This window comes from Diorhabda sublineata, chromosome 1 (assembly GCF_026230105.1).
Source record: "Diorhabda sublineata isolate icDioSubl1.1 chromosome 1, icDioSubl1.1, whole genome shotgun sequence".
Classification (NCBI taxonomy): Eukaryota; Metazoa; Arthropoda; class Insecta; order Coleoptera; family Chrysomelidae; genus Diorhabda; species Diorhabda sublineata.
This window is the reverse complement of record NC_079474.1, coordinates 40247540-40273792: the sequence shown is the minus strand read 5'-3', so window position 1 is coordinate 40273792 and position 26253 is coordinate 40247540. Positions and strand designations below refer to the sequence as shown.

At 33.1% G+C, this 26253-nt stretch overlaps 1 protein-coding gene across 1 annotated transcript in view; it reads right to left on the bottom strand.

Moving 5' to 3' along the window:
* Positions 1-6568: 6568 nt before the first annotated feature.
* LOC130443926 (intraflagellar transport protein 140 homolog) overlaps positions 6569-26253 on the bottom strand; it is a 31736-nt gene continuing 12051 nt past the window's right edge. The window contains exons 7-17 of the mRNA XM_056778865.1: positions 25262-25666; positions 24945-25199; positions 23635-23861; positions 21177-21463; positions 19044-19207; positions 18336-18542; positions 17342-17559; positions 17097-17291; positions 13446-13664; positions 10293-10491; positions 6569-6894 (exon numbers count right to left, since the gene is read on the bottom strand). Coding sequence (XP_056634843.1) covers positions 6569-6894; positions 10293-10491; positions 13446-13664; positions 17097-17291; positions 17342-17559; positions 18336-18542; positions 19044-19207; positions 21177-21463; positions 23635-23861; positions 24945-25199; positions 25262-25666 — 2702 coding nt within the window. The remainder of the gene's footprint in view (positions 6895-10292; positions 10492-13445; positions 13665-17096; positions 17292-17341; positions 17560-18335; positions 18543-19043; positions 19208-21176; positions 21464-23634; positions 23862-24944; positions 25200-25261; positions 25667-26253) is intronic.

The window sequence follows — 26253 nt, the reverse complement described above, 5'->3', positions numbered from 1 at the left end:
TGGAAACGGTGGCACTACATCTTCATCATCGGACGAATGTAAAATAACAGAAAGTACTAAATCGTTCGCCATTATTATTAATACTACAAGGACTGAATGAATCACATCAAATAACCTCAGTTCAGTACAGTTCCAGGGTAGCTACCAAGAACAAACCTAATGTTACAGTTGAATTCGTTTTCAGTCAATTCTAGTTTTATATATAGAAAATTAGTTTTTACAAACCCAAGCCCCTTCCGTGGAAACTGATTTTTACTGGTCAAAACATCTTTGGATAGTGAAAACTAGTATTAACTGAAATAACATTTAATAGTACATATTATAATTATAAACGTAAACATTTATGCCAGAGTTTTGTTACCTGTTCACTTGTATACTAATACAGCTTATATCAAAGTTTTAGTAGACTAACGTTTTAGTCGTGGTAACAAATTTGACTAGACTATAATATTGTTTCGTGTATAACAGGAAAAACTAAATGGTTATTCGTTTGAATGGGCTATCGCCGATGGTACCCGACTTTGCCGTGGAGATAAGTTAAAAACATAATGTACAGAAAACGTACGAGAACTTAATTATTGCACTGATAACCACAGAGTAACTACAATAAGCCAAGCAGGATTTGTAGGTTATCTTAATTAAATGATCCGTAAGAATAAAATTGTTTAAAATATACTCTTCTTTATACCAGGTTATAAATAAAATATTATTCGATGTGTTTATTGGTAAACAGAGTCCACGTGGACTGACGGTCTTTTAGATTTGATATTTACTGAATTTTATACGGGGAGTGAACATTATTTTTCATTTCTTAATTTGGTACGAGTGCCGTGCGTATTTATGAAATATTGATTGATCCTCGCATAACTGACTACTGTAATTGATAAAAATAGGCATTTGGAAAAATTTTCAATATTCATAATATTGACCCAGACTAAATAATAACTGAATCGTCAAAGCACTTGCTAGTCAATATATTAAGTGATATGGAACAAATAAAATATTGATACAATTAATAAAGTTGTTTACTACGGACATACTTTTCAAGCCAAGATTGATACATTGTACAAATCATGATTGATTAAATGTTTATTTGGCAGTTACCTAGTAAAATACCCTTTTGTTTAATCACGTTTTTGTAGTAGTTGAATTATCATCTACGATTGTTTGTTATAGTAAAGTAGAGAGGCTTTTCATCAATTGATAAGATTTTTGACTTCTGTCTATTCGTTAACAAGCTGTTAGTAATAAATTCTTTATTGTACAGGGTCTTGCTGCAAAAAATTTGGGAGTGAGTAGATGACGAGAAAATAATGCTCATACGCCCCCTCGTTATATGCCTTTTAAGTTGCGAAATCAGAGATTATATTTAGTATATTTTCTAAATTGTACATTCTAGCAGAATGAATTTTTCAATGGATGATTACGTTAACAATCCGTAACTTGTACAGTGACAACAGTGTAAAAATAGCAAAATTAGATTGTACCCAACAAGGCATTTCCTTGAGATGTGAAATCGATTCGGGGCACATATAAAATACACTAGAAATTAAACAACCACTGCAGAATGATGGTAATTTTAGAGCCCTGTTGCGGTTTGCGGCTGAGTCTGGAGATAAAGATCTGGCTGAGCATTTGAATACTTCACAGAAGAATGCCCTGTACACAAGACAAAAACGAAATAATGACATTTGTGGTGAATTGATTCAACATAAGATAATTGAAGAAGTAAAGAAGGCCAAATTATTTGCGATTCTGGCTGACGAAACCACCGACATCGGACGTGTAGAACAAGTTTCGTTATGTATTCGATATGTTGATTTCACAGATAATAAACACCATAGACTTAAAGAGATGTTGGTTCCTACTTTCGACATTCTGCTCAGCGTACTGCTTTGTTGAAAGAAAAAAAGAAAAAATTCAAGAGCTTGAGGAGCTACTACCCATGGGTAACCAAAAAAGCTTGCTCTTAATGTGTGAAACACATTGTGGGTCCACAAATAGGAAGCTATTATAAGATTAAGGAAAATTTATTCAGCGATTGCGAATGCTCTTGAAGAACTCCAATTTAATCACAATAAGGTAACTTCGCAACAAGTCGCCCAATTGCTAAGTACGCTTCGATCTTCGGATTTTGTGATATGTTTAATTATTCTTCTTGACATCGATCTCATCTCGGCATTCAAACATGAAGATGACTCCTGAGAAATAACACTGAAGTCGAATATTTTCATCTCTATGAAGACGCACGGTTTTACTGGAAGAAAATGGTGGTATACTGCGAATGCCTCACTTCGTCGGAAGATGTTGATCATACAATTCAACAATTGGTTGAAAGGTTCACCAAACATCGTAAAGTAGTATCAGTAGTGTGATACCTTTGAATTTTACTACCAGTTCTGAAATTAAAGAAGCAATTTCTATTCACTCATCACTGCTTCCTGAAAGCAACATATCAGTGGTTAAAGCAGGACTTGAAGTATAGAAAATAGTAATGATAAATATCTCGCCTACCCCGAAATCTAGTTTGGAATGCGATATAAACGTTTATCCTAATATTTACACATTACTACAAATCTTGGCTATCATTCCTATATCCACTGCTACCCCAGAAAGGTCTTTCTCAAACAATACAAGTGAAAACAGACTTAATGGTTTGGATCTAATGAACATTCACTATGGAACAAAAATTCATGCAGATGAAGTAGTGGATTTGTTTAAAGGAAACAGCCGAAGATTTCTTTTTAAATGGTTTTACAAATTTTACAAATTAATTCAACCATTCCATTTAAAGTTAAGAACTATAAATACCGTAATTTTTCCGATGAATATATAGATATTAAATTTCATGTAAGTATATTTTTGTAGTTTTATTCACTTCAAACCAATCCCCCCCCCCCCCAAATATTAAATCCTAGCAACGCCCGTGAAGGACAGGATAACAAAAATGTAGTAATGTGAATTGTATTTCTCTAATTTTCAATTTATCAATTATTTACCTAGTAAGTCTATATATCTATAATCTAGATATATTTCATCACATTGCGTAATATTGTATAATAACTCCACTGTTTATGAAAATTACTAATTATTGCAAAATGAAACAAGTACTTATAATGTAGGTACAAAGATTAAATTCCTAAAATGATGATTCAGCTTAAAGCGATACACTTACACAACGAAAAAAAAAAAAAATAATGCATAGAATGAGGGAATTTTTAAACACTATACAACACTATAAAACAATTTTTTTAATTTTAAGGTCGAGGTTTTAAGATTTCTCTGGATATTTGAAAAGACTGGTTTGTAAGTAAGATTGTCCGATAGTTTGATGCAGCGCTTTTTAGAAACTATCATCCTGGATCAGGTAAATCACATATCAGCTTAGTACGAACTTTGATCACGGTGTTCCAAAGTTGTGGAATAGATTTAAGGTGTTTTAATAATAATTATTGTACAGTTATCAGCGATTTACCAGCCCACACGTATTTTACACAAATTATACCGACAAGCCATAAACAGGACAAGCCTCGGTATCCCGTTAATTACACTGCTCAAAAGAATTTATCAAATGTAACGATACACGGGAAAAGAATTAATTATTTTTAAGATTCAAAAAACAAAAATAAACGAAAAAACCCGTCAGTTGATCGCACTTATTCACGATACACCAGAGTAGAAAGAATCCTAGCTAAGTTGCTTTCCAATTGCACAATTCAAGCTCTACAAGAGAAAATACGAGGACAATACTACAAACCCATTTTCCAAATTATCGTTTTTGAGATCTGTGCGACAAACACAGTTGCGTTTTTTCTTTGCCCTCAAAACATCAAATAAATGTTGCTTTATTGTTTTTCAAAATATTCTCCAATATACTTTGGCATGTGATGGTACCAATTGTCGAATCATTTTTCCCATATCGATTGAGGTACCTTCGAAACGTGTGATTTTAAAGCTTCAACCGCTTTTTTAGTTGTAGAAAAAAGGTGACCTCGCAATTTATTTTTGATCTGCGGGAAAAAAAAGAAATCATGTTTGAGCTGATGTGATAGAGCTTGGTTCCCCTGATTTTTTCGAACACTTCTAGCAATTTGTGTACCATTCAGAATTGACCGTTCTAAGTTCCCCTAATGGAACGGTGGTGACATGTCCAGTTATATATAGGATCCATATGCATAGATCCATAATTCGTCGCCTGTCACAATCTTACAAACGTCTTTTGGGGCACGGCGTCCTTACCAGAGAATTTCACATCTCATTTAATGTTTTGATTCCAGTTAAAATTTCGATTTATTTTAAATGCATTTTGTATGTTATTCTGTTTTCATAAAGTAACGTTATTAATTTCCTCAGTATTTTTTTATGTTTTCGTAACCCTTCAGATAAGGTGGTTCATACAATGAACAGTATCACGAATCGTTGAATGTGTAATTATGTAATCTATAGGTTTTCATATTGCTCAACATTTTATAATTTAAATTCCAGTGTTTATTGTAAATTACAATATAATAATCACTTACTGCCGGTACAAAGTTTCTATTTCTAAAATGATTCAGCTTAAATTGTTTTACGTACACTACGAAAAAGTCTACAAACAAAAAAAAATGTGAATATGAGATAATTTCAAGACCGTTCTCGATTATTTTTGTTAATTTTGGTATATATTCTTTTCATTATCAGAAATATCCAAACACAAAAATTGCATTCTTTTGTTGAAGGTATAGAAATTTCAAAAACCAATAACTAAATAATAAACTAATATTATTAAGGTTTTACAGAGATAATTATCACTAATAAGGTTAAGTATTGTGGTCTATAACTTAATACGCGCGGTCTTTTTTTCAAAATTTGAACGTTTATTTAAGAAAAACATGTACAATAGTATTATTCAAATTATTGCTCATCTGAAGCTATGACCTTTTCCCATCTTTCTGGTAATTGGTGGATCCCATCCCAAAAGAACTGCGCTGGCTTGGCAGCCAAGAATGAATGAAGCCAATTTTTGATATCTTGCTCTAATGTAAACCGTTTTTCCAGTGAGGCCGTTCTGCATCGACTGGAACAAATGGTAGTCAGAAGGGGCAAGGTCTGGACTATAAAGTAAGGGTGAGGTAAAACTTCCCATCCACGTTTTGAAATGGCTGTTTGAGTGACACCCAAAGATTCTGCGAGCACTTCTTGTGTTTGGCAACAATATTCATCGATTAATGCTTCCAGTTCTTCATCTTCAAACTTTTTTTGATCTTTTGTACATAGAGATGATGTTAATGTTGAATATTTGAGCCAAAGTTTCGACGATCTTTGTCTCCGGTATTCTTTGTAATGTTCATTCCTGCAACATCTACTCTCTTCATTGGTACCTGCAATATAGGTATTAACTCAATTTTCAATTTTATCTTCAGCCTAAATTATTCTTTTTTAAACGAATTTTATTTATACTAGTTGAAAGAAAAAAATTCTTTGTTTTAACAGAAGTTTCAATTTTCTATAAATTTTTCTTGCATCCCATAACGAGATTTTTCGACTGCTCCACCGTAAAACATTACAACTTTGCCCAGAAAATTTTTGTTTTTGACTAATATCGTTTAAGGAGATTTTTATTTGCAAATTGCGTTTATGCCAAAAGTTTTGTTTTAGCTTCACAAAATGAAGTTACAGAGTTCTATATCTCGAGTAGATATCCATATATGTCCCTGGATATAAAATGATTTCCTTTTCCCAAATATCTCCATCAATGAGACCAGATACTCTAGACTAGAGGTATTAAGGAATTGAATTTTTTTATAAAGCCAGTTGCGATACAAACTAATAAGAGTTGTATTCTTATTTTCGCTGTCAAATCCATTACACATCAGTTTAAGTGTGTCACCATCATCAAAGTTGGAAGTGTTCAAGATGTTGCTGTATTCATAAAAGCTAGTAACGGTGGCTTAATTGGCTTTTTGATGTGCTCCCGACATTCGTGAAACTGAAGTATGTAAATGCTTGGATTATTATGCCTGTCGATTTGAAATAAAGTCAAATTCCATGCCAACTTCTATTTATTCTACAAAAGTAGTTTGGATATAATTCTCTCATCAGCTATTAAGTTTCTATTGATATTTTCGTCACCCCAGCTCTTAATTCGGCAAATCGCAATATTTTCGTTTTGATCTACAAACCGCAATTTTCTTATGCTCGAATCACGATCAAGGAACAACCTTTCACTTTGTCCCCTACAGTAGTGGCTTTCAATGCCTTAAATTTGTTAACTAAATTTATGACAATATTTTTTTGGCTTGGTATTTTTCCGCCACCTCCAGATTTTCCTTCATCGTCAGAGAATACAATTTTGTTATTCCAAAAATTGTCATAATGGAATTTTTACAAACTAAAATTATTTTCTCACTTCGTTTAGAGTTTTCTAGAAGTATGCTTTTAATTAGTACTGTTTTACAATATTTAAAATTAAGTTATCGTAATAAATTAGTCACGTCAATTGGAATATGTCTTTAATGATTCTTAGCAAAGTTTGAAACATATTCAAATCTACTTATTTACATTTTGAATGCTTATTAATAAAAAATATTTATTCTTCAACAACTTCTTCAACATCTTCACTTTCCTTTTCCGATTCAACATGTGTTTTAGATAATTTTGGAACTAGATGAGTCACTGGTATCCCTAATCCATTCGCTAATGCTTCTAGAACTGATTTATTGATGTAATATGTAATTGACGTTGTTCCACTGTTTTCCAATAATTTACGCAATTCAACGTAGCATTGTTTGGCTTCTGCAAAATTACCTATTGCCACTAAATGCTGAATCATAGTAGAATATATGTCACCTCTTCGTACGGCAACTTCCAAATCATTTCCGCCGGTCATAAGAAGCTGCTGGCATTGTGTTAAGGCTAAAAAAATTATACATGAACTCATACTGTAGTCTACAAGGTATATTCGCAATGTAAATTTCGTTTTTATATATATCAACGGCAACGCTGCAATCGCAATGCGTGGTTGTTACTCTGACTCGAGCAGAAGAAATATACGCCATTTTCAAATCGCCGCCGTTCTTTATAGTGTTTAGTTGTGATGTAGCCTTAATTGAAATTGCAGTCGCTTGTGAAATCAGATTTGTGATTCGTTTTCTAAATGCAAAGAAAGTTAAACGAAGTGAAATTTATTGACAGATCTGCGAGGCTCCCGGACAAAATACTATGAGAGATTCAGTGATTAAAATATGGATCAGACAGTTCAATGAAGGACGTGAGGAAGTGCACGATGAAGAACGATATGGACGTCCGTTTTTGGTTGCTGATTTGCAGACTCAAGCAATTGAAGAAAAGCTTGAGCAAAAATAATAAGTTTATAATTAGTGCTTTTACTATGACATTTTCCCAAGTCACACAATCATCAATGTCTGAAATTGTTAGTGAAAACTGAAATTTTGAGAACTTTGTTCACGTAGGACTCTTACTAAACAATACAAAAAACAACGGATGGAAAGTGCACTTCGGTTTTTGACATCCTATAATAAAGATGTTGATTATTTTCTTTTTCAGATGGAACTGGGGATGAAATTTCGATATGTTGCTACATCTAAGAAAATGAACGACAATCAAAGGAATGGAGGCCTCAACGAAAGTTTAGCATAAAGAAATCTTGCCTGCTCGAAAACTCATGTGCATCATTTCTTGAAGCAGAAAAGGAATTTTGCTAATTGATATTATGTCACGAGGCTAAACAATCAATTCACATGTTTACTGCAAGACCATTAAGAAAATACACCGCACAATATAAAGCAAGCACCGAGGATTACTGTTGACGATAATACCCGACTTCACAATGTGAATATGGGAAAAAAAAACTCCTACGTGCATATGGCTGGAACGTGTTTGATCATCCTCACAGCCCGGAATTTACTTCTAGCGACTTTCATTTCTTCTTACAGCCAAAATCTTTCCAGGGTGGTTAACCTTCTATGACGAGACTTTATGTCAAGTGGGTACAAGATTTTGGAAGCTATGTAGAAAATTAGGTTAACAGTATAAAAAATATTTTTTCTGACCTGCACACGTTTTTTTATACAACCAAACGGAACCTACTTTGTGAATATAACTTGTAGAAATATGTTGAGATACACGTTAAAAACTGATTAGCTACGTACTTTAGATGCGTTCACATACGTCTAAAATATCTCAGTACCTACCAGGAACGATTTTCTTAAAATGATTGTGGCATGAATCTGACCATGACCAAATGCATGCCTGTTTGATTTGGCTTCAATTATTTTCCAAAAGTTAATTTTCGTTATCACGCATTCTGGTTCATTTATTATTTATATCTGCAAAAAAATATATTTGCGGTGGTTGGTAAGCATATCTCGTTCGATTACTTATTTCCAGATACTGAATGGCCCACTTAAATTTAACGTAATTTTCATTGTGGATAACTTCTTTTGGTTAATCAGAAATCATTGTGTGAAGCTAATTATTCTTGAATGATGATTGTCACTGATAGAAAATCAGTTTAGCAGGTAGTAAGAGAAAGTTACACTGTGGATGTTTATACATTAATATCAAGTCAAGTATTTTAAATGAATAACTTGCAGTGGATCATGGTCTTATTCAAAATGGTGGCACGCATATTGGTGTCATCTTATAGGGTTATCGAAAATTAACTCTCCTAGTACTGGTATATTTATAACATACGTGGATGCGTTCAATGAAGATTATGAGGGCGTTTGACGGAAGATGCTGATCTCTACAGTGATTATATTGTCTGTTTCCGCCGTGTATCTGATGTCATATGTCCAAGTTTTATATATGGATTGGTTTTAATTATTGAGGGTAGAGTTAAGAAGGACTCTCTCTACGTGTCTAGTGTAGCGAAACTTTAAGATGGCGCTACTGAATCAAAATGCGGAAATTTGTAAAAAGTGTCGACAATTAAAAAGAGAAAAAAATATTTGTATCTCCATAAATGTGAAAAATTATTCTTCTCAATATAATTAAATTGGGATCGCGTTCGTGTTGATCACGAGCGCTGTTGTGGAAAGTTATTGAACTACTATTTTTGGCTTTCAGAGGGTTACATTTGACAGTTGAGCTCTGTAAGAGTTCTCCTTACCTCTATGGTTTTAATACTGTGTTCGTTGTTGGAAACAGGGCCCCCGCTATTATATGTGCACAGTGTCCAATGCACACGGGCACCATCCTTTAGAAGCGCCAAAATCCAGGATAAAAAAAAAATAATTTCCACCGTTACTAACGGTGAGGAGAAAATTTAAACCAGAACTGACCATGAACACCGAGATGAGACCCTTCATGAACGAAAAATCACCTTTAAAATTTGTGTTTTCTTAAAAATTATAAATCAAACTTTAAGCTTTCTAAAAAACCGATTTGACTTATTAAATGGGTATGATAATATTTTCGGATTCAAATTGTTTTCATTATCTGATGAAACTGACCCCCTCTAGTATTTTACGATATATATTTGAATACAATTTAATCTCTACCCTTCTAAACGCATTTCATTAAGAATTCTTCTGACATTGCCTGTAGCGTCTGGCGAGCGATCTTTCTCAAAGTATCTACATATTTTTAAGTAGAGCCTAATTAGTTTTTTTTCCATAATTTTTTAAAGGTTGATAAGAAATTAACTCCAGTCTTTATCAAAATATTTTGAAAAAGACTGAAGTTGTTTCATATATAGATATTATAGGAAATATATATAAATAGTTTTTTGTACACAGCCGCCAGTAGCATTTACGGGGGGCCTGATGGGAAAATTAAAAAAAGAATTTAGAAAAAGTTAGGTACATACTATTTTAAAAAAAGCTCTATCCCTCGAAATGATTCGCAATAGTTTCTCTGCTCTTAAAACTTGCCATACGGAGGATGGTAAATATAAGGGACCGTTATTATCTTGTTCTTATCGATCGTTAAATAAAAGTACGTTAGTTAGCTGATGTATATGCAATTTTTACATATGAAAAAGCTATCTACAAGGTAGATTGCGGGATTGCTTAATACTAATCAAAATTTCCTTCTCATTAAAAAATTATAACGAATATTTTCATCTTTTAAACTGTAATCCTATAACTGGTCAACATCACATTAATTGACTGGCATTTCCATGGCGAAATCAAGAAAAACGATGGCATATATTGAAAAAAAAAGGTTTTGTTATGTAACGACAATGTGCTTGCTATTATCGCAGAACAATTAGCCGAACTGCGTTACTATTTATCTTCTCACTATCCGTCAAACCGCTCTCGTATTTTGTTTTGTTTTTCAATTCTTACCAGATTGAGAATCTCCTCTGTCGAATAATTTTCGAATATCTACAAATCTTTTTACTAAGACGAGTCTTTGTTGCACTATATCCATTGCTCGTTGTATCTGCTTCGGATCACGCGGTTCTGTTATTTTTTGCAAACATCGAGAAGCTTCTGTAAGCGCACCAAGAGCTTTTTCGTAGTTTTGAAATTCGTCTATTTCGACCTAAATATTCAATAAATGTGATATTAAAGATTATATCTTTCATTTGAATCAAATATACGCAAGACATGACATTTACGCAATTTCATAATGAACATTTTGATTGGATTTGTCACTTATCAAAATTCATAAAATATTTATCCAACTAAATCGATGTATGTGAATTCATAATGATTATAACAAAATAATTTGAAATAAATTTTCAGTCACATACTTAAACCTACGAAAACGTTTTCTGATATGATGAACAGTTTAAGCAAATGTCTTTCGTATGTTGTTTTAAGAGAATCGGGTGACATTGAGACTTTATTACTCGAAAAGAACAAAAATGGAATGTTTCTTAAGAACCATTGCAAGATGTCTGCAATTATTGATATAAGTTGGACAACATATTTACGCCTTATTCACTAAAATTTCAGTCATATTAGATACTTAGTTTCTGTTTGATAATGGTATAAGTGAGTTGTTGTAAAGATTTTTTTGAAAATGGGAAGCAATGGATATCGAGTTGTCATTATATATTTGTTTTGAAAGGCATATGCCTACGCAAATGAAAGAGGAGTTAGACACTGCGCTGCACTCATCATTTATGACCGAAACATTTTGGGCAGCTGAATGCAAAAGTGACCATGACCAAATGCAATTTATGCTTGATTCGACTTCAAATATTCTCCAAAACTATCATTGAAGAAGTTCATCAAATGGTACTGAACGTTCATCGGATCAATGTTAGAGAGATAGAACAGTCCATCGGCGTTCGAAAGAGTGAATATAGTGACTGAAGAATTATAAATGCGTAAAATATCCGCTCGTTTGGTGCGGCGTTTGCACCCTTTGAACCAATAGTGCATTCGAATGAAGACTGAGTTGAAGACGCTCTAGCGGTTTTAGTAGACGCGAAGATATCTCGAAACCAGTATAACATAATCAGTTTGAGTGCTCCAGAAACATTTCCTTCTTACAAAGTAGCTCAAGCTGCAAAAAAATTTGTTATCCAGAATTTATTTCAGTGACCTCTACCTGTGCGGAAGTTACCTTGCAAGCTTTACTTGACCACACTGTGAAACGTCTATTAATGACATTGGAACCTGTGATTCAGTCACTTAAAGATAAAGAGCTGGAAAAACTGTGTTTATTATTAAAATGTGGTTTTGATAGCAGTGCAGGACATAGTTCATACAAACGTCGCGCCGTTGCGTTTGGAAACAGTTTTTGTTATTCTGTCAAATGCGATACTTCGTTATATAATAGTATCGAATACTGCTCGAGAAATCGAAAATAATCGATTATTATTTTTCACTCGTAACTCGACGAATAGAAAAAAACACTCCTACGATGTCGTAATTTTTGGCAGACTACGTTTTGTTGCTCGTAAAATAATTGATTATTTTAGAAGCTCATGCGATATAAGAGATTTTTTTACTCTGGATTCGATATATTAATATAGATGGATTTATTTTTTAACTAAAAATTTCCTAAAAATTTTCAAATTAAATTTGAATCCAAATGTAAACACTATTCGTAATTATTTGATATGTTATATTATTTCATTCTGGGGATCAAAAGTTCCTTATTACAATAAATACATTCTCAATTTAACTTAATAAGCACTTAATCGGAGATATACTAAATAAAAGATAAATAAATAATCGTTTTTATGGAGTTTCCATATATTCCATGATATTAATTATTTTGTTATGAAAGGTAGACAACCTAATAAACAAGCTTTTGTAGATGTGGTTCCCTTGATGCTCGCGTTTGTTTGAAATTCACATCATATTCGAAATTTGAACGAGTGCCAACAATTTTTTTGAAACGGAAATCAGTTGGCATAATTCTGGTGGAAAACTTACAAGAGTGGGTATCCATTTCCCTTTTCCACGTTTCTTGAGTTATAATAAAGACCAGTAAACATCTTAAAACAAGCTGTGTTAAAGATAAAATCTATGGTGAGTAAATCTCTATTCGTTATCAGTCATTTTTAATTATCACTAATTGAGTTTCTTATAAATTAAAACCCAATTTTAAGTATTTTTTGGGGGATTTTGTACAATCCGAAAGCTTAACTCTTCTTATAGGAGCTCTTAATATTAAAGAACCATAATATTGTACAAAATTTATTTTTCCATACTCTGGGTGCTTTCCACTTAACAGCCACTCCACAGTCGTACCTTCCAAAATGTACCCAACAAGAAAGGGAATTCCAAAAAGAGCTTCCAACGACTCCCCTATATCAGTCGATGGGATCAAAATCTTCTCTTCTGCTCGCTCTTCAACATTATTACATGGATTTGGTTGTGGTGTCCAGTTACGCTTTTTTTTTCTCCAGGATGTTACTATGTTCTTCACTTCGTATTTCGTCTACTTTGATATTATAGTTATGATTGTGCTGATTTAATAGGACTAAAGACGATATTAAAGAATGGTTCCATTTACTCAAGCTGTCTCTACTCGAGATCCTGTCAATCTTCACGGATAAGCAGATTATTTACTTTCTTTAAAACGTGGCGTCAATTCGAACAATAGCGACAAAACAAGTGACTTTTCACCATCCCAAAACTAACTTTGCAAGGGAAGTACAGTCAGTTAACGATATGTATTGAATCAGCCACTATATTGCATGCCTACCTGGCTGTTACAATCATTTCAGCTATTGCAGACATTGGTGTTATCGGCTAGCACCAGTTATTTATGATAATTACTGTATTTGTATCTATTATATTAGAAATTCTTGTTGCTAAATTGTCTTGTTTTTACGTCTCTTCCGATCGAAAATTAGTTTTTGAAAGTGTCTTACTGACGCTATGTCAGAGGTTTACAAGTTACGTGAAGTCACGATAAATTTTATCATGGCCGTCAACATTTTTATGTTTATAAAAATTTTTATTGAAACTCGAAAAAAAAACGAAAATATCATCTAACCAAAATATGTATGGATGTTGTGGATTTGTACTCACCTGAGCACACGCAACATAAAAGTTCGCCAATAAATCCAAAGCTTTACCTTTGGAATAAAATGTTATAATATGTTTGAGAATATCTGGTTGATTTTGCCAATCTATGGTCTGCAAATAATTAGCGGCCATAATGTAAATTTCTCTTTGACGAGACACACCAGCAAAAAATATTATTTTCTCAGTATCTCCAGATTTGAGTAAAGCTTTCATTGCTCGTATCTGAAATTAAAAGAAAAAGGGGCGTAAAGGCCGCTTGACATTATTCAAGACAATGTCGTTTGACTTTATGCAAGTCTCTTACCATTGCACCATGGTTGGTTGCCACTAATCAAAATTCCAAAAGTAAAAGCAAACAATTTCCTAACCTCAAATTTTATTTTATATTTTGTGCACATTTTAACAATTAAAATAACAAAGCTAAATGAAGTAAACAAGAAAAAAGTGGTCAGTGCATCACTGGCAATAATTATATTTGCAGCTGCTTTGTTTTTGAAGTCTGAAGGAAAGAAAATAGCATTCTGGGGATGGTGGTAAGCCAGGCCCTGGCTAGATACAATAAGGAGAAATATGAGTTTAGCCATAGAATTAGACGAGAAAACATACAAAAATTAGTTGAAAATAGATGACAGAACATTTGAAAAACTCCTCGGGAAAATAAAACGTAATATCATCAGAGTAGAAACTCATCTAATATTGCGTCTTGCATTGCATTGCACGTTGACTTGCATCATGTCAAGCGGCCTTAACAATTAGTAAAATCTGTTCGTGATTCGTTAGGATCTCAAAAGAAATTTTTTCTTTTTAATTTATATAACTAGTTAAGTGACAAGAATAAATATGCATTATTAGCTTATTTTCCTGTAATAGTTTCTTTTTTATTATAAATATGAGATACATTTATTCAGCATGGCTTGAAAGAGAGTATTGTAGGACAATTACACATGATTATAGTAAGAAATTAATGCTCATTAAACAATACTCTACTATTTTGTTATTAGTCTACAAGCAATAAAATAATTTTCATCATAATATCAATAATACATTTAAGGTTTTTTCGGAAACTATGATCTTAAATCAGATAGATTCGCTATCAGCTGTTTGTGGATCCCAAGGCGAATTATCCATTTTTCGTTGAGTAAATTATGGTATGCCCATTGCACTTTTAAAAATATTTCTCACCCAAAATCTTCTCAGCCTCTTCTGTTTATAAGAGGGACGTTTTTTTAACCTCCGATCGCGCCGTAGCGATGCTACGCGGGCAGTAGAAAGCGGGCATTCGCTATACACTTTACTATTGTTGACATTTAGGGTCAGTCGGCGTTGTGCTACAGCCACGTAAACATGTCCGCCATTATTGATGCTCCCGCCAAGTGTGATTCGTTTTCTACAGGCTAAAAGCCATAGTGATGTAAAAATCCATCGGAGAATGAGTCGTGTGTATGGGGAAAACTTCATGAGTGATGGTGTTGTTACAGAATGGCTAGAGAAAACCGCAGATTCACCACCAAGTTTCAAGTTCTGTTCTGTACTCTACTGTTACTGAACGGTTAGCCTAGCGGCAACTTTCTTTGCAGAGGGTTTTGAAAAGCTTGTACACAGATATGACAAATGTCTCAATCTCTTCGGTGATTATGTCGAAAAGTAACCGTAAGTGTACCAATATTTTGGTAATAAAATTATTGTTTTATATGAACTTGTCTTTTATTTATACCCTATCGGAGGTTGAACAAAAAACGGTCCTCGTATATTTGTAAACAAAACAGAAGACGTCCGGATAAACGGACACAGTTAGGCTTTTCGATTGCATGTCCGGCCTAAGCAAACGGAAATTCAGGTTTGAGATAGGCTTTTTATATTTAGGAAACGAATGAGGCGAGTCGACTATCAGTCGCTCCGGCGGCTTATAGTTCCACCTGATAGCAAATGTTTTGATCAACTTCAAGACCTTGAAAGTTTCGTGAACAATAATAAAGAGAACGTCGATTTCAAGAAACTGTTCGTAGAAATGTGTAGCCTATTTTTTTAGATTGCTTTTCAGAATTCCTTGTCAGTATCACTTACTCATAATCACATAACTCAAACATTGAAAAAGTTTTTTCCTTGATAGTTCAGCCATAATAAAAAAAACCACAACAGATTACATTTTGAAACTGCAGTAAAATGTTCCTTGTAGAATTTGATTGAAAAAACATTTGACGTGTGAGGATTTTCACAACTGCATTTTGAATGAATCGCAGCTCTCAAAGCAGGTTATTGCCAACCAAAAATTAAATAATTTTTTTTTATTCCTTAAACAGAAGAAATTTTTCTTTGTTTAGATTGTTTTTTCTCCGATTCCGATTTCTTTATTTCAATTATTTTATATTTCCAAAGAAATATAACATGACATGAAGACTTGAGACTGAAGCTAACCAAATTGGAACCTAATATAAAATCTTGATTTAGCAAGCGTTAAGAATCTGAGTAAATTTAAATAATAACTTAGTATAGAGAAATTCCTATTAAAATTATTTGGAATTTGAATTACAATTTTCCATTATATGTTTTCGTTAAAAATAATCTGGTAATTTCTTACTACAACCTATTTTAATTCAAGTTTTCTTGGTAAACAATTAAATTTTTTATTTGTGTTACATAGCGGGGCATAAGAATTTAAAAAGGTTAAAGTGGAGTGGTGTAGAGGTTCAAACTTTCAAACAATGTTACGTTCATAAATAATAATTTTGATATAAAAACTCTCCAGTATAAGTAGGGCTACTTTTTACAAACCAAATCAGAATTACTATTATACAGTTCTGAAGAAGAAGGTTTATCATTTGTTCAAACTATACTTTAAAAACATGTCTTCATGGTAGTGAGTCCAACGAAGAAACCACCTAAGAAAAAACCATTTAAACTGTCGATGTGTACTATTATTGGTCTATATCCCTTTCCTGATGGTGGTATCAAACCAGTAGATAAATTATTTGGAGGAGCTTGACTTCTATTAGTTTCATCACGCCAAAAATTATCTGGTGTAAGTCACTCGTTGATTCATGTTTCAACTAAATAATTCTTTGGTTTTTTCATTTCCGTTATAGCCGTTTGGTAATTTCTTTTCCATACTATAATATCGATTCTTTCTATTAAAATAGACTCTCTAGAATAATTTTTCCATAGAAAATTCTGTTTCTTTCAAAAGTTTCCATGGTGTTCTTCGACTTCTTTCAGAATAATTTTTATCATGTTCTGAAAAAACTCAGGACTTTTCTTCGAAGACTTTCTTTCAAAGGATTTAATATTTGATCCTTCGATTTTTCTGGAGCCTTAAGTAAAACTCGCCACCTCTTCTTAAATAATTTTGTAAATCCTAGATTTCTGCCCAGTCCAAACCTTTTTTCTATTATTCTGTACCAGTTATGGTTATAAAAGACCAAAAATTTGTATTAGGTACATTTATAGAAATAATAAGAAATATTTGGATTATTTTGTAATAACATTTAAATTGACCGTGAAGTTTTACATTAGATATTTCATTTTTCTTTCGTATATAAAAATAGAGTATGTATGCACTATTATACTTTACTATATAATTTTACACAAATATCGATATCATAGAATTATTATTCAATAATGCAGAATAAAACTGAATTTAATAAATAGAATTAATACCTTATCTCCAGCCTGCGTAAATTTCTTAGTAGCCAAATGATAATTTCCTTGAACCATCAAACTTTCAGCCAAAGTTTCTAGAACAGTCTCTCTGGTATCATCATCTACTGCATCTTTAGCAGGAGTTAGTTTTTCTGCTAAATCTTCAGTTAATTGTACGTTATGTTTCATACACAATTTTATAGCGTCTGTGTACTAAAAGTAAAAGTGAAAAGTAACAGAGCTAATTATAAGTTGTTATTTACCTTTTTCACAATTGCCAACAAGTCAACTGCTTTATCATATTGTTCATTGTCAATAAAATAATCAGCACACTTCTGAACTAGCGCTGGATCAGAATTTACATTCAACTCTGAAGCAATATCATGCAAGATATCGTACTGCTTTGTTTGAAACGCCAAATCTATAGCTTTATGCAACATTCCTCCCCTATGGTATAATATTGCAGATTTTTCCAAATCAGCTACAAATACGAAATAAAATTGTTTCTAGAAGTTTTCTTAGATATATCCAAAATCAGATGCAATTTCTCTTCACATTTCTTGGTATACATTTGGCATCATAACGAAGGGAGTTAAGCACCAATTATAACAACTTCTATAAAACAAACAAGACCGGCAAAATATAGGGGAGGTAGTAGTAAAAAAGAGAAATATATGTTAATCTATTTATACATGTATAATAGTTAGGTCATACATAGATTTAGAAATTTCCTCAATATAGAAAAGGTTTGGGCACATCACAAACAAATACATAGAAATTTGTGCCATTGGTTGCTAACTGCTAACTGCTAACTGGTTTGTACATTTCCGTAACCAGATTAAGGAAATTCAAGAGGACTTGTCAGAAATTTACTGAGCTTGGTTGGAAAGTGTTGATGCACCTATCGTATTATAACTAGGATATTGAACCATCTGACTATAATTTTTGTTTCAGTCTATCCAAATTCACGCGATGAAAAAAATTAGATAATAAAAGAGACTTCCAAAACCATATGGACAAGTTTTTTACCAACAAACTACAAGTTCTACCCTGGTGGAATTATGAAATCCAAATAATGACAAAAAGTTAATGATAATAGTGTCCTTGCAATAAATCAATTATTATTGAAGAGAATTTTTTTCAAAGAATCAAAAAATGACCATATATTATTCAGCTACAGATAATTTGGAATAACAATAACCATGACTCTTTAAGATATTTTATTTCATGTTTTTATTATCCCACAATGTTCCTCACCTTGTTCCTCGAAATATTTAGCAATTTGTATTTTTTCTTTATTAGATACGGTAGCACTTAAATTCCATAGTTCATTAATCATGTTATTTTCTTTACATAGACGTACAGCGTTACAATAAGCTGTGGCTTTTATAAACATGTTGACTGCTTCTTCGTAATTTCCAACAGTTTCGTAATATCGCGCCATGTGGTAAAGAGCTGGTTTGTCTATAATAACAAATAATAAATAACCGACTTATCAATAATTACCGATGGATAATAAAGTACTAAGGGTGCATTCTACTAAACACTCACGACCACAATCGTTGCCGTTCCACTTAGTCTTGAGCGTTATAACCATAAACCCAAGTGGAGGGTTTTGAGCGTTGAAATAAGTATTAAGTAAGGTAAAACAGAAAAAATAAAGAGAAAGCTTTAAGAGGTTATGTTATAATTTGTAAGTTGTCGAATTCAAAATCAAAATATCTTCTGAGACGATAGTAAAATATCTGGTAGTGTTTCACAAGAGGTTGCAATCTACGTTGCTTTGTTCCACCTTCTGACATGGGTCATCGTGAACGTTAGTTATGACCTCATGATATGACTTTCTAGCCGAGACTACAACGATCGTAACCGCTATGTGGAATGCCCAAAAGAATATTTCAGGCGCCGTGACCGCTTAGTGGAATGCGCTCTAAGTGCAAAACTTTTGCAATTGAGAAAAATTACCTTCTGAATTACTTCTAGCTAACTCTGAAGCTAAAGTTTCTTTACCCATAAAACACAAAACTCTTACTTGAGAGTAAATATCACCAGCATTTGAATATATTTTTAAAGCTAATGCCATGTCTCCTTGGGACTCAATATACTGTCCCCACCATTTTAACATTTCCCTAAAATCACGATTTTATGTAGTAAAATTTTTTATATTCTAAAAGGAGGCCTTCGATAATCAGCTGCTCATTATATTTCACTATTTTCTATGATCCCTACGGCTACGATCTAAAATTATTAAGACATACAAGGTGACCCAAAAGTAATTACACGTTTTTGTAAGTGGAATGCCCTATATTTGATAACATTTTCATGTAGCTAGGTGCAAACCTGCAACGTCTCTAGACCTTTGGAAAAAAATGTTTCTTCTTGCTCTGCAAACCAGACCTCCACAGCTTTTATTACCTCGTTGGAAAAAAATTTACGACCTTTTAAACTTTTCTTCAGTTGAGGAAAGAGATGATAGTTGGACGGAGCCAAATCTGGTGAATAAGGGGGGTGTTCTAGTAATTCAAACCCTAAATCACGAGTTTTTTGCAGGGGCGTTGTCCTGCAAAAACAAAACACCTTTCGACAGCTATCCGCGTCATTTCTCTTTAATTTTTTCCCGTAGAGTAGTCAATAATGTCAAATATTAATTTCCAGTTATTGTTCTACCCTTACCAAAAAAATCAATCATGATTACTCCATGGCAATCCCAAAAAACTGAAGCAAGAACTTTTCCAGCAGATTTTTGGACACGAAACTTCTTAGGTCTTGGAGAACCAGAGTGTCGCCATTCCATCGATTGGTGCTTTGTTTCTGGATCGTAGAAATGTACCCAAGTATCATCAATAGTCAAAATTTGGTTTAAGAAGTCTACATCGTTTTCAAATCGAGCACAGATCGAACGCGATGCTTCTACCCTTGCACGCTTTTGGTCAACATTCAAATATTTGGGGATCCATTTTGCAGCAATTTTCTTCATGTGTAAATTTACGTGAACAATATGATGAACGCGTTCGTATGAAATATTCAGTGCCTCAGATATGCGTTTTAGCCCAAATCGACGGTCTGATAAAATCATGTCATGAACTGCATCGATATTTTCGGGGACTGACACAGAAACTGGCCGCCTTCCCGATCGGTCATCATCTTCAATGGAAAATTTACCTCTTTTGAAACTTACAGTCCAATTTTTCACGGACGCATACGAAGGGTATTAAGCATATCTTCGTAAATTTGCTTACTTTTTAACCCTTTTAAATACAGGTACTTGATGATGGCTCGTGAGTCCAATTTTTCGATTTTCACTCTGGTTTACTTTTTTGACGTCAAACTTTACACTGACACTTTTAAGTTATTGTTCGTTGTTATGGTCTAGGCTAACTTGATATCAATACATCCTCGTAAGTTAGAGAAGTAAAGTTTAGAACAATGTCTAAAAAGATACATTGAAATATTAATTGTGACGATTGACGTTCTTTCATTTTATAATGTGATGTTCAAATATTATAGATTGTGTTGAGTATAAATTACTTTATAATTCCAAATATATATTATTAATGCATAAAATATCACCATAGGTTCCTCTCATATTGTACATAAGGCAAGATGAGGGTTCTCGTCCTGAAAATATAAATTTTCTACATCATGCTTTTTCTCATTAGGACGACGCCACGTGGTATTGATGCGTTGTCAAGTAAAATATTGTATGCCTTCTGCAACATGGGACCAGGCCTTCTTTATTTCATTTGTTAATTAACAGCTATGACTTATGTGCGAACTTTTTTGAAAAAGTAAAGAGAAAATGGAAATGGATACATTTTCCCCTACGGAAACCAACAACAAACATAACCAAACAAACACTAAATTATAAAACAAGAAGCAAAAGAAAAGAGACAGCTCTCTACGCACATGGAAAGAAGCTGCAGAAATAACCAAAAACAGAAGAAAATGGAGAGCGTTCGACAACAAAAATGAATATCTTATTGTTAAAACTAATAAATCTCTAAATTCTAAAAATAAACGTTGATTAAATATCAATCATTCGACAAAATAATGACATGGCGTTTAAATAACTTCTATTAAACACTCAACAAAACTTACTTATCTTTCGTTATCGCCATATAATTCTGCAGCTGTTGCGGATGATCGCTAAGCATTCTAGGAACATCGTATAGGTGTGTATTAGCTCGCTCATATCTTGCAGCTGCTTCTTTAAAATCTCCCGATTGTTCTAACATTCTAGCCCAAGTATGCTCTGTATTTCTCAAGTTTATCCTGTCGTTAGATTCGGCTACAGCATGTGCAGCATCCAGCTTATTACGGCTACGAAGTAATTTATTTAGAAGATCGTATCGACCACATTGGATATATAATTGTTCTGCTTCTTCCTATGAATAATACAAATATAATTCAAATAAATTAAGAAACAATAGTGAAGAATCTTGAAACATTTGGAAATATAAGTAGAGTAGAAGAAAAAGAATTGATTCCCGCAGTATACTCAACTTTTATGACTTATGGAGGATTAACAGAACAAACAAAAAACATAAATAATCAAACTGAAAAAAGTACGAAAACAATATAGATAGCTACAAGGTAATATACAGTGTATATATACCATATAGGTTAGGTACGGACACCTTCGGTCTGGATTGGTCGTGATTAACTAGTGAGCTTGGGGCTCATTATGTTACCCTTTATTTTCCACGATTTGGAAACTAGCTAATAACCCTCCCATCTTTTATCTTTTTATAGCTTATTTGTTAGCATTTCTAATCAGAATCTATTTCTAGTTCTGTTTTGAGACAATTTATTGTGTCGTTCAGCATTTGATTTCATTTTTTCGTCAAGACAGGGCGACTCTTTGCAATAGTTGTTTGTTGTCACTTCCCATTTATGGAATTACTTTAGTGGTCTTCTGGATTGTTTCGTAGATCTTTTTTGTTTTCTTTTCATTTATCCTTGACTAAATCGCTCTAGATATCTTGCAATCACTTTTGTGTGACCATATAACATGATTCGTGGGTCTTAACTTTTAACATCTCATCGGTAGTAGCACTGTTAATGCCTCTTCGGAATCCTCTTATCCCACTTTTAGTAAACCTCTCTGCTATAGAGTTAATGGTGTCCAGGTACATAGCAGATGATTATTTCAGCGTGACAATCCAAGAGAGTGCTTCGTAACAACTCATTACCACTAAGTTTCTGGAGCCGTTGTTGATATTCATACTGAATACACTGTTTACTCCACCAGTATACCATGACTCACAATTACATTGTCTGTTGCACGTTTCGATAACCAAGTTATCGTCTTCAGAGACTGAAGGTAATCGTGAGTGTTGAAGTAGTGCTGGTGTAAACAGTGCATTCAGTAACTTTGATTTTGTCATTTTTGTTTTATTACTCTCCCTATGCAATCTAACACTTTCTCTGAGTGACGATTATGCGCAATACAGATTACGTGTTCCAACCGAGCATTTACCATTATAGGAACGTGTTCCAACCGACTTTGGTATCGTTTGTGAACCGTTTCAGACTGAAAAAGTGTTGTAACATGCTCAAAATTTTCACTCATTTCCATGATAATGAGTATTTGAGGAAAAAAATTGTTTACCAGGAAATGGGTGGCGCAGAGCAAAAAATAAGAGTTTAAAATAAGAAAATACCTTATTTGATTATATTTGAATAACGAAACTATTATATAATAAAAAATTTTTTAATTCCCTACAAAATGCTCTCTTGCTCTTTTTGCGTACAAGCACGATTGAAAGCCAGAATGTAAAATTGCCTTCTTAGTTTCCAATCACTTTGTTGTAAATTATCGTAAACCTAAGCATCAAAATATGTTTTATGTCTTTAGATCTCCAGTGTATTTTCCAATAAAGGAAACGCCGCAGTAGAACTGGTTTTTTATTAGTTTCAACTAACTTTTCCGTGGTTTTCAAGTGCCTTCTTAGAATTGATGGAATTCCTAACCAAATTGTATTTACAGCTTCTAATTAAATTTTGCCCAAGAACGCGATTCTAACTTACCGAAGCTATAAAGAAACAACAACAATCCTAACAAATGGAACAACATACACGGAAAACAATAGTTCCTGGTTGGACGGAGATGACAGAAGATGGCGGGTAGGCTACGGGAGCTCTACATATCCATCAGCTCTTCTGGTGGAATCTGTTACTTGGATTTCCGCATCTTCTTAAAAAAAAGTGGTGCATCAAAAGACCTCAGACAAAAATATCAGAATGTATTCAATTCCGTTAAAATAAGATTGTTTTTTATTTAATAACTATTTCTGATAGAAACGTTCCTTTTTATAATTCTGATTCTTCTTCTCTCCATTCAACGATAAGACTCTATAACGCCATAAAATGCACAGACCCTCCAGTATCGTTATACTATAATTAAAAACAGTGCAAACAAATCTTGGTGTAACAAAAAAGTCAATATTTATTCAGTCTTCCATTTCAGAAAGAATAAAATCAAGAATTGGTCCTTCGAAGGTAATTTAAAGAAACGACAATTTCTGAATGTCTTTGAAACAAACTTATTTCTTACCAGCATATTCAAGTGAATAGCTAAGAGAGCAACTTTCGCTTCTAATTCCAAAGTATTATCGGCATCAGCAAGTCTTAAAGCTCGAGCAGCTCCTGCATTTCCCACGTGACCCAAACAAACACTGGCAACATCTAGTCTTTTAGTTTTTACGCACATTTTTGCTAAACTATTCCATACTCCCTTACTCTCGATTAGTTTGATAGATTTAAAGGCGGAGTCCATATCACCTATAGAATAATGTTAAATAATTAGTAATGCCAAGGGTGTTTCCAGCCAACTGTTTTAGGGAGGGGCAATTTCGTATTTCATAAATATTAAACAAATAACTAGAAGACAATGAAAATATCACCAAGTGAATGTTTCTTGGGCTATTGGACCATCATCGAAAATGACTATTGCCAATAGAAGTTTCGCCAACTAGTGCTGTTAGCATCTTAAGAAGTTACTACTGATGCTGATGGTGCTCCACACAAAAAAGCTCGCTAGGTTGTTCTAATGAAGGAAATGTAAACTAAAAATTATTTGGAAAACGGCCCAGATATACATAGATCACATTTATTGGACCCAGTCCCCATTTGAATGAAAACTTCACAGAACTTATTTACGCGTTTTAAGTGAAATATCATCGATTAATAACAGTAGATGAAATTTGGATCAACCACTGCACTACTGAAATTAGAAACTGTCAAGATTGTGAATTGCAAATAGCAAACCTGCTTTAAGGAACGCAAAGACGGTTTCATCGGCCGGGAAAGTAATTACGACTGTTTTTTGGGATAGTCATGGGATTATCTCCATAGGAGAGTATCAAGCATCATTGTTGAATACAGTGAATCGAGATATTAGAAAAAAGCGGCCGTATTTGAAGAGAAAGAAAGTGTTTTTCCATAAGGATGACATACCTTCTATTACTTCGGTGATCGCCATGGCTAAGATTCACGAATTGTACTTCGAATTGTTTGACCATCCACCGTAATCACCAGATCTGGCTATAAATGACTTTTCCTGTTTCCTAGCCTCAAGCTTTCACTTACAGGAGAAATGTTATCGAAAACGTAAACGTTTAGTTTGAGGAGAAAGACTGAAGTTATTTTATGGCAGGTTAAAAAATGTTAGGGCATTGTTGAAAATAGTGGTTAGATGTAATAGGAGACAATGTTAAAAACATAAATGTAAGGGAATATTCCAGAAAATCCTCCTATTTGAATATCATCTTTTTTTGTAAAGAAAAAATTAAGTAAGATTCAGAAAAGACTTTTTAGCTATCCTATTTCGTTGCTATAAATTATATTAGTAGCTACAGAACTTACCTAAAGATGAGTAATAACTGAAATCCAATATAGCTTTTCCAGTGACGTCGTCACATTTTTCCAATCCAATAAAATCATTCATAATATCTCTGACGATACTCAATTTTTGAACAGACACAACGAAAGGAGCAACGCATGCCAACAATTTGGTTTCAATATCTGTCAGTTTAATGTCGTGAATTTTGATATTGTTTTCAGGAGACACAAACATCGTAACCAAAATATTATCATCGTCTGTTACATTTTTATTTTCTTCTAGAAATAAAAGCGTCCAATTATGGTAATTGTTAAATTTCCAAAATATCATTTTATTTCACCTGATTTAGATCTTGCATTAAATCCTTTCTTCGGCACTAACATCTTAAGTTTTCTGGCACTACAAATTAAGAGCCTGGAATCATTTTGTTCCCAACAAAATCCCACTGGAATCCTATTCTTACAGTTATCATCTAAAATGTGTTCCGTTCTAGTTTCTTTCTCCTTATTATCAATATTATCAATCGGAGGGTTTTCCAAGAAATCATATTTTCTAAAATCATAAACCGCAACTGTATCTATTTCTATATCCCAAACATATAATTTTCCATCTGGTACAAGATTTGCAGCTGCCAATGTGAAGGCGACTTTAGTACCATTCGAATTGGTTTTAGCCTGAATTATTTCTCCAAAATCGGGTACCATTTCAAACATCGTTCGCACTGGAGTTAGAAGTTTTGGTTGTTCTATAAATATCAGAATTCAATAATCAGTGCAATAGGTTGATTGAGTAAAAATTTTTTAAAACAACCAAACTTGTATTAAACAATGAAGTTTTTGGTGTAAATTTTTGTATATTTTGTATTTAAGAATGTCAAAATGTCAAACATGAAAAAGTATATTGTGAACTTATAGGTACAGAAATGTAAAGAAAAGTTGATTATATATTGCTAATAATTAGCAGGAAAATTCTCTAACGAGTTAAAATTCATTGTGATTTTGTGAGTTATTAAATTACTAAAAAATGATTATAATGTATAAAAAAGATTTTACGTAGATCTAAGAATAATATATTAGTTTTAATCGTACATACAAGTTGGATAATAAGCACATGCGCAATGCATCTTAACGGTACCAAATTATGTGAACCTAATAATAATGGTTATTATTATTTCTTTAAGTAAAGAATTGTTATGAATAAAAGTAGTTACTATGTAATTGATGATGTAAGTATCCTTCTATAGATAGTAGCGCCGCGACATGGTTATTGTAAACCTCGGACAATCCATTGTGTTGAAAATGGTCTTAAGACCAGTATGTAAAACCGTTGTTT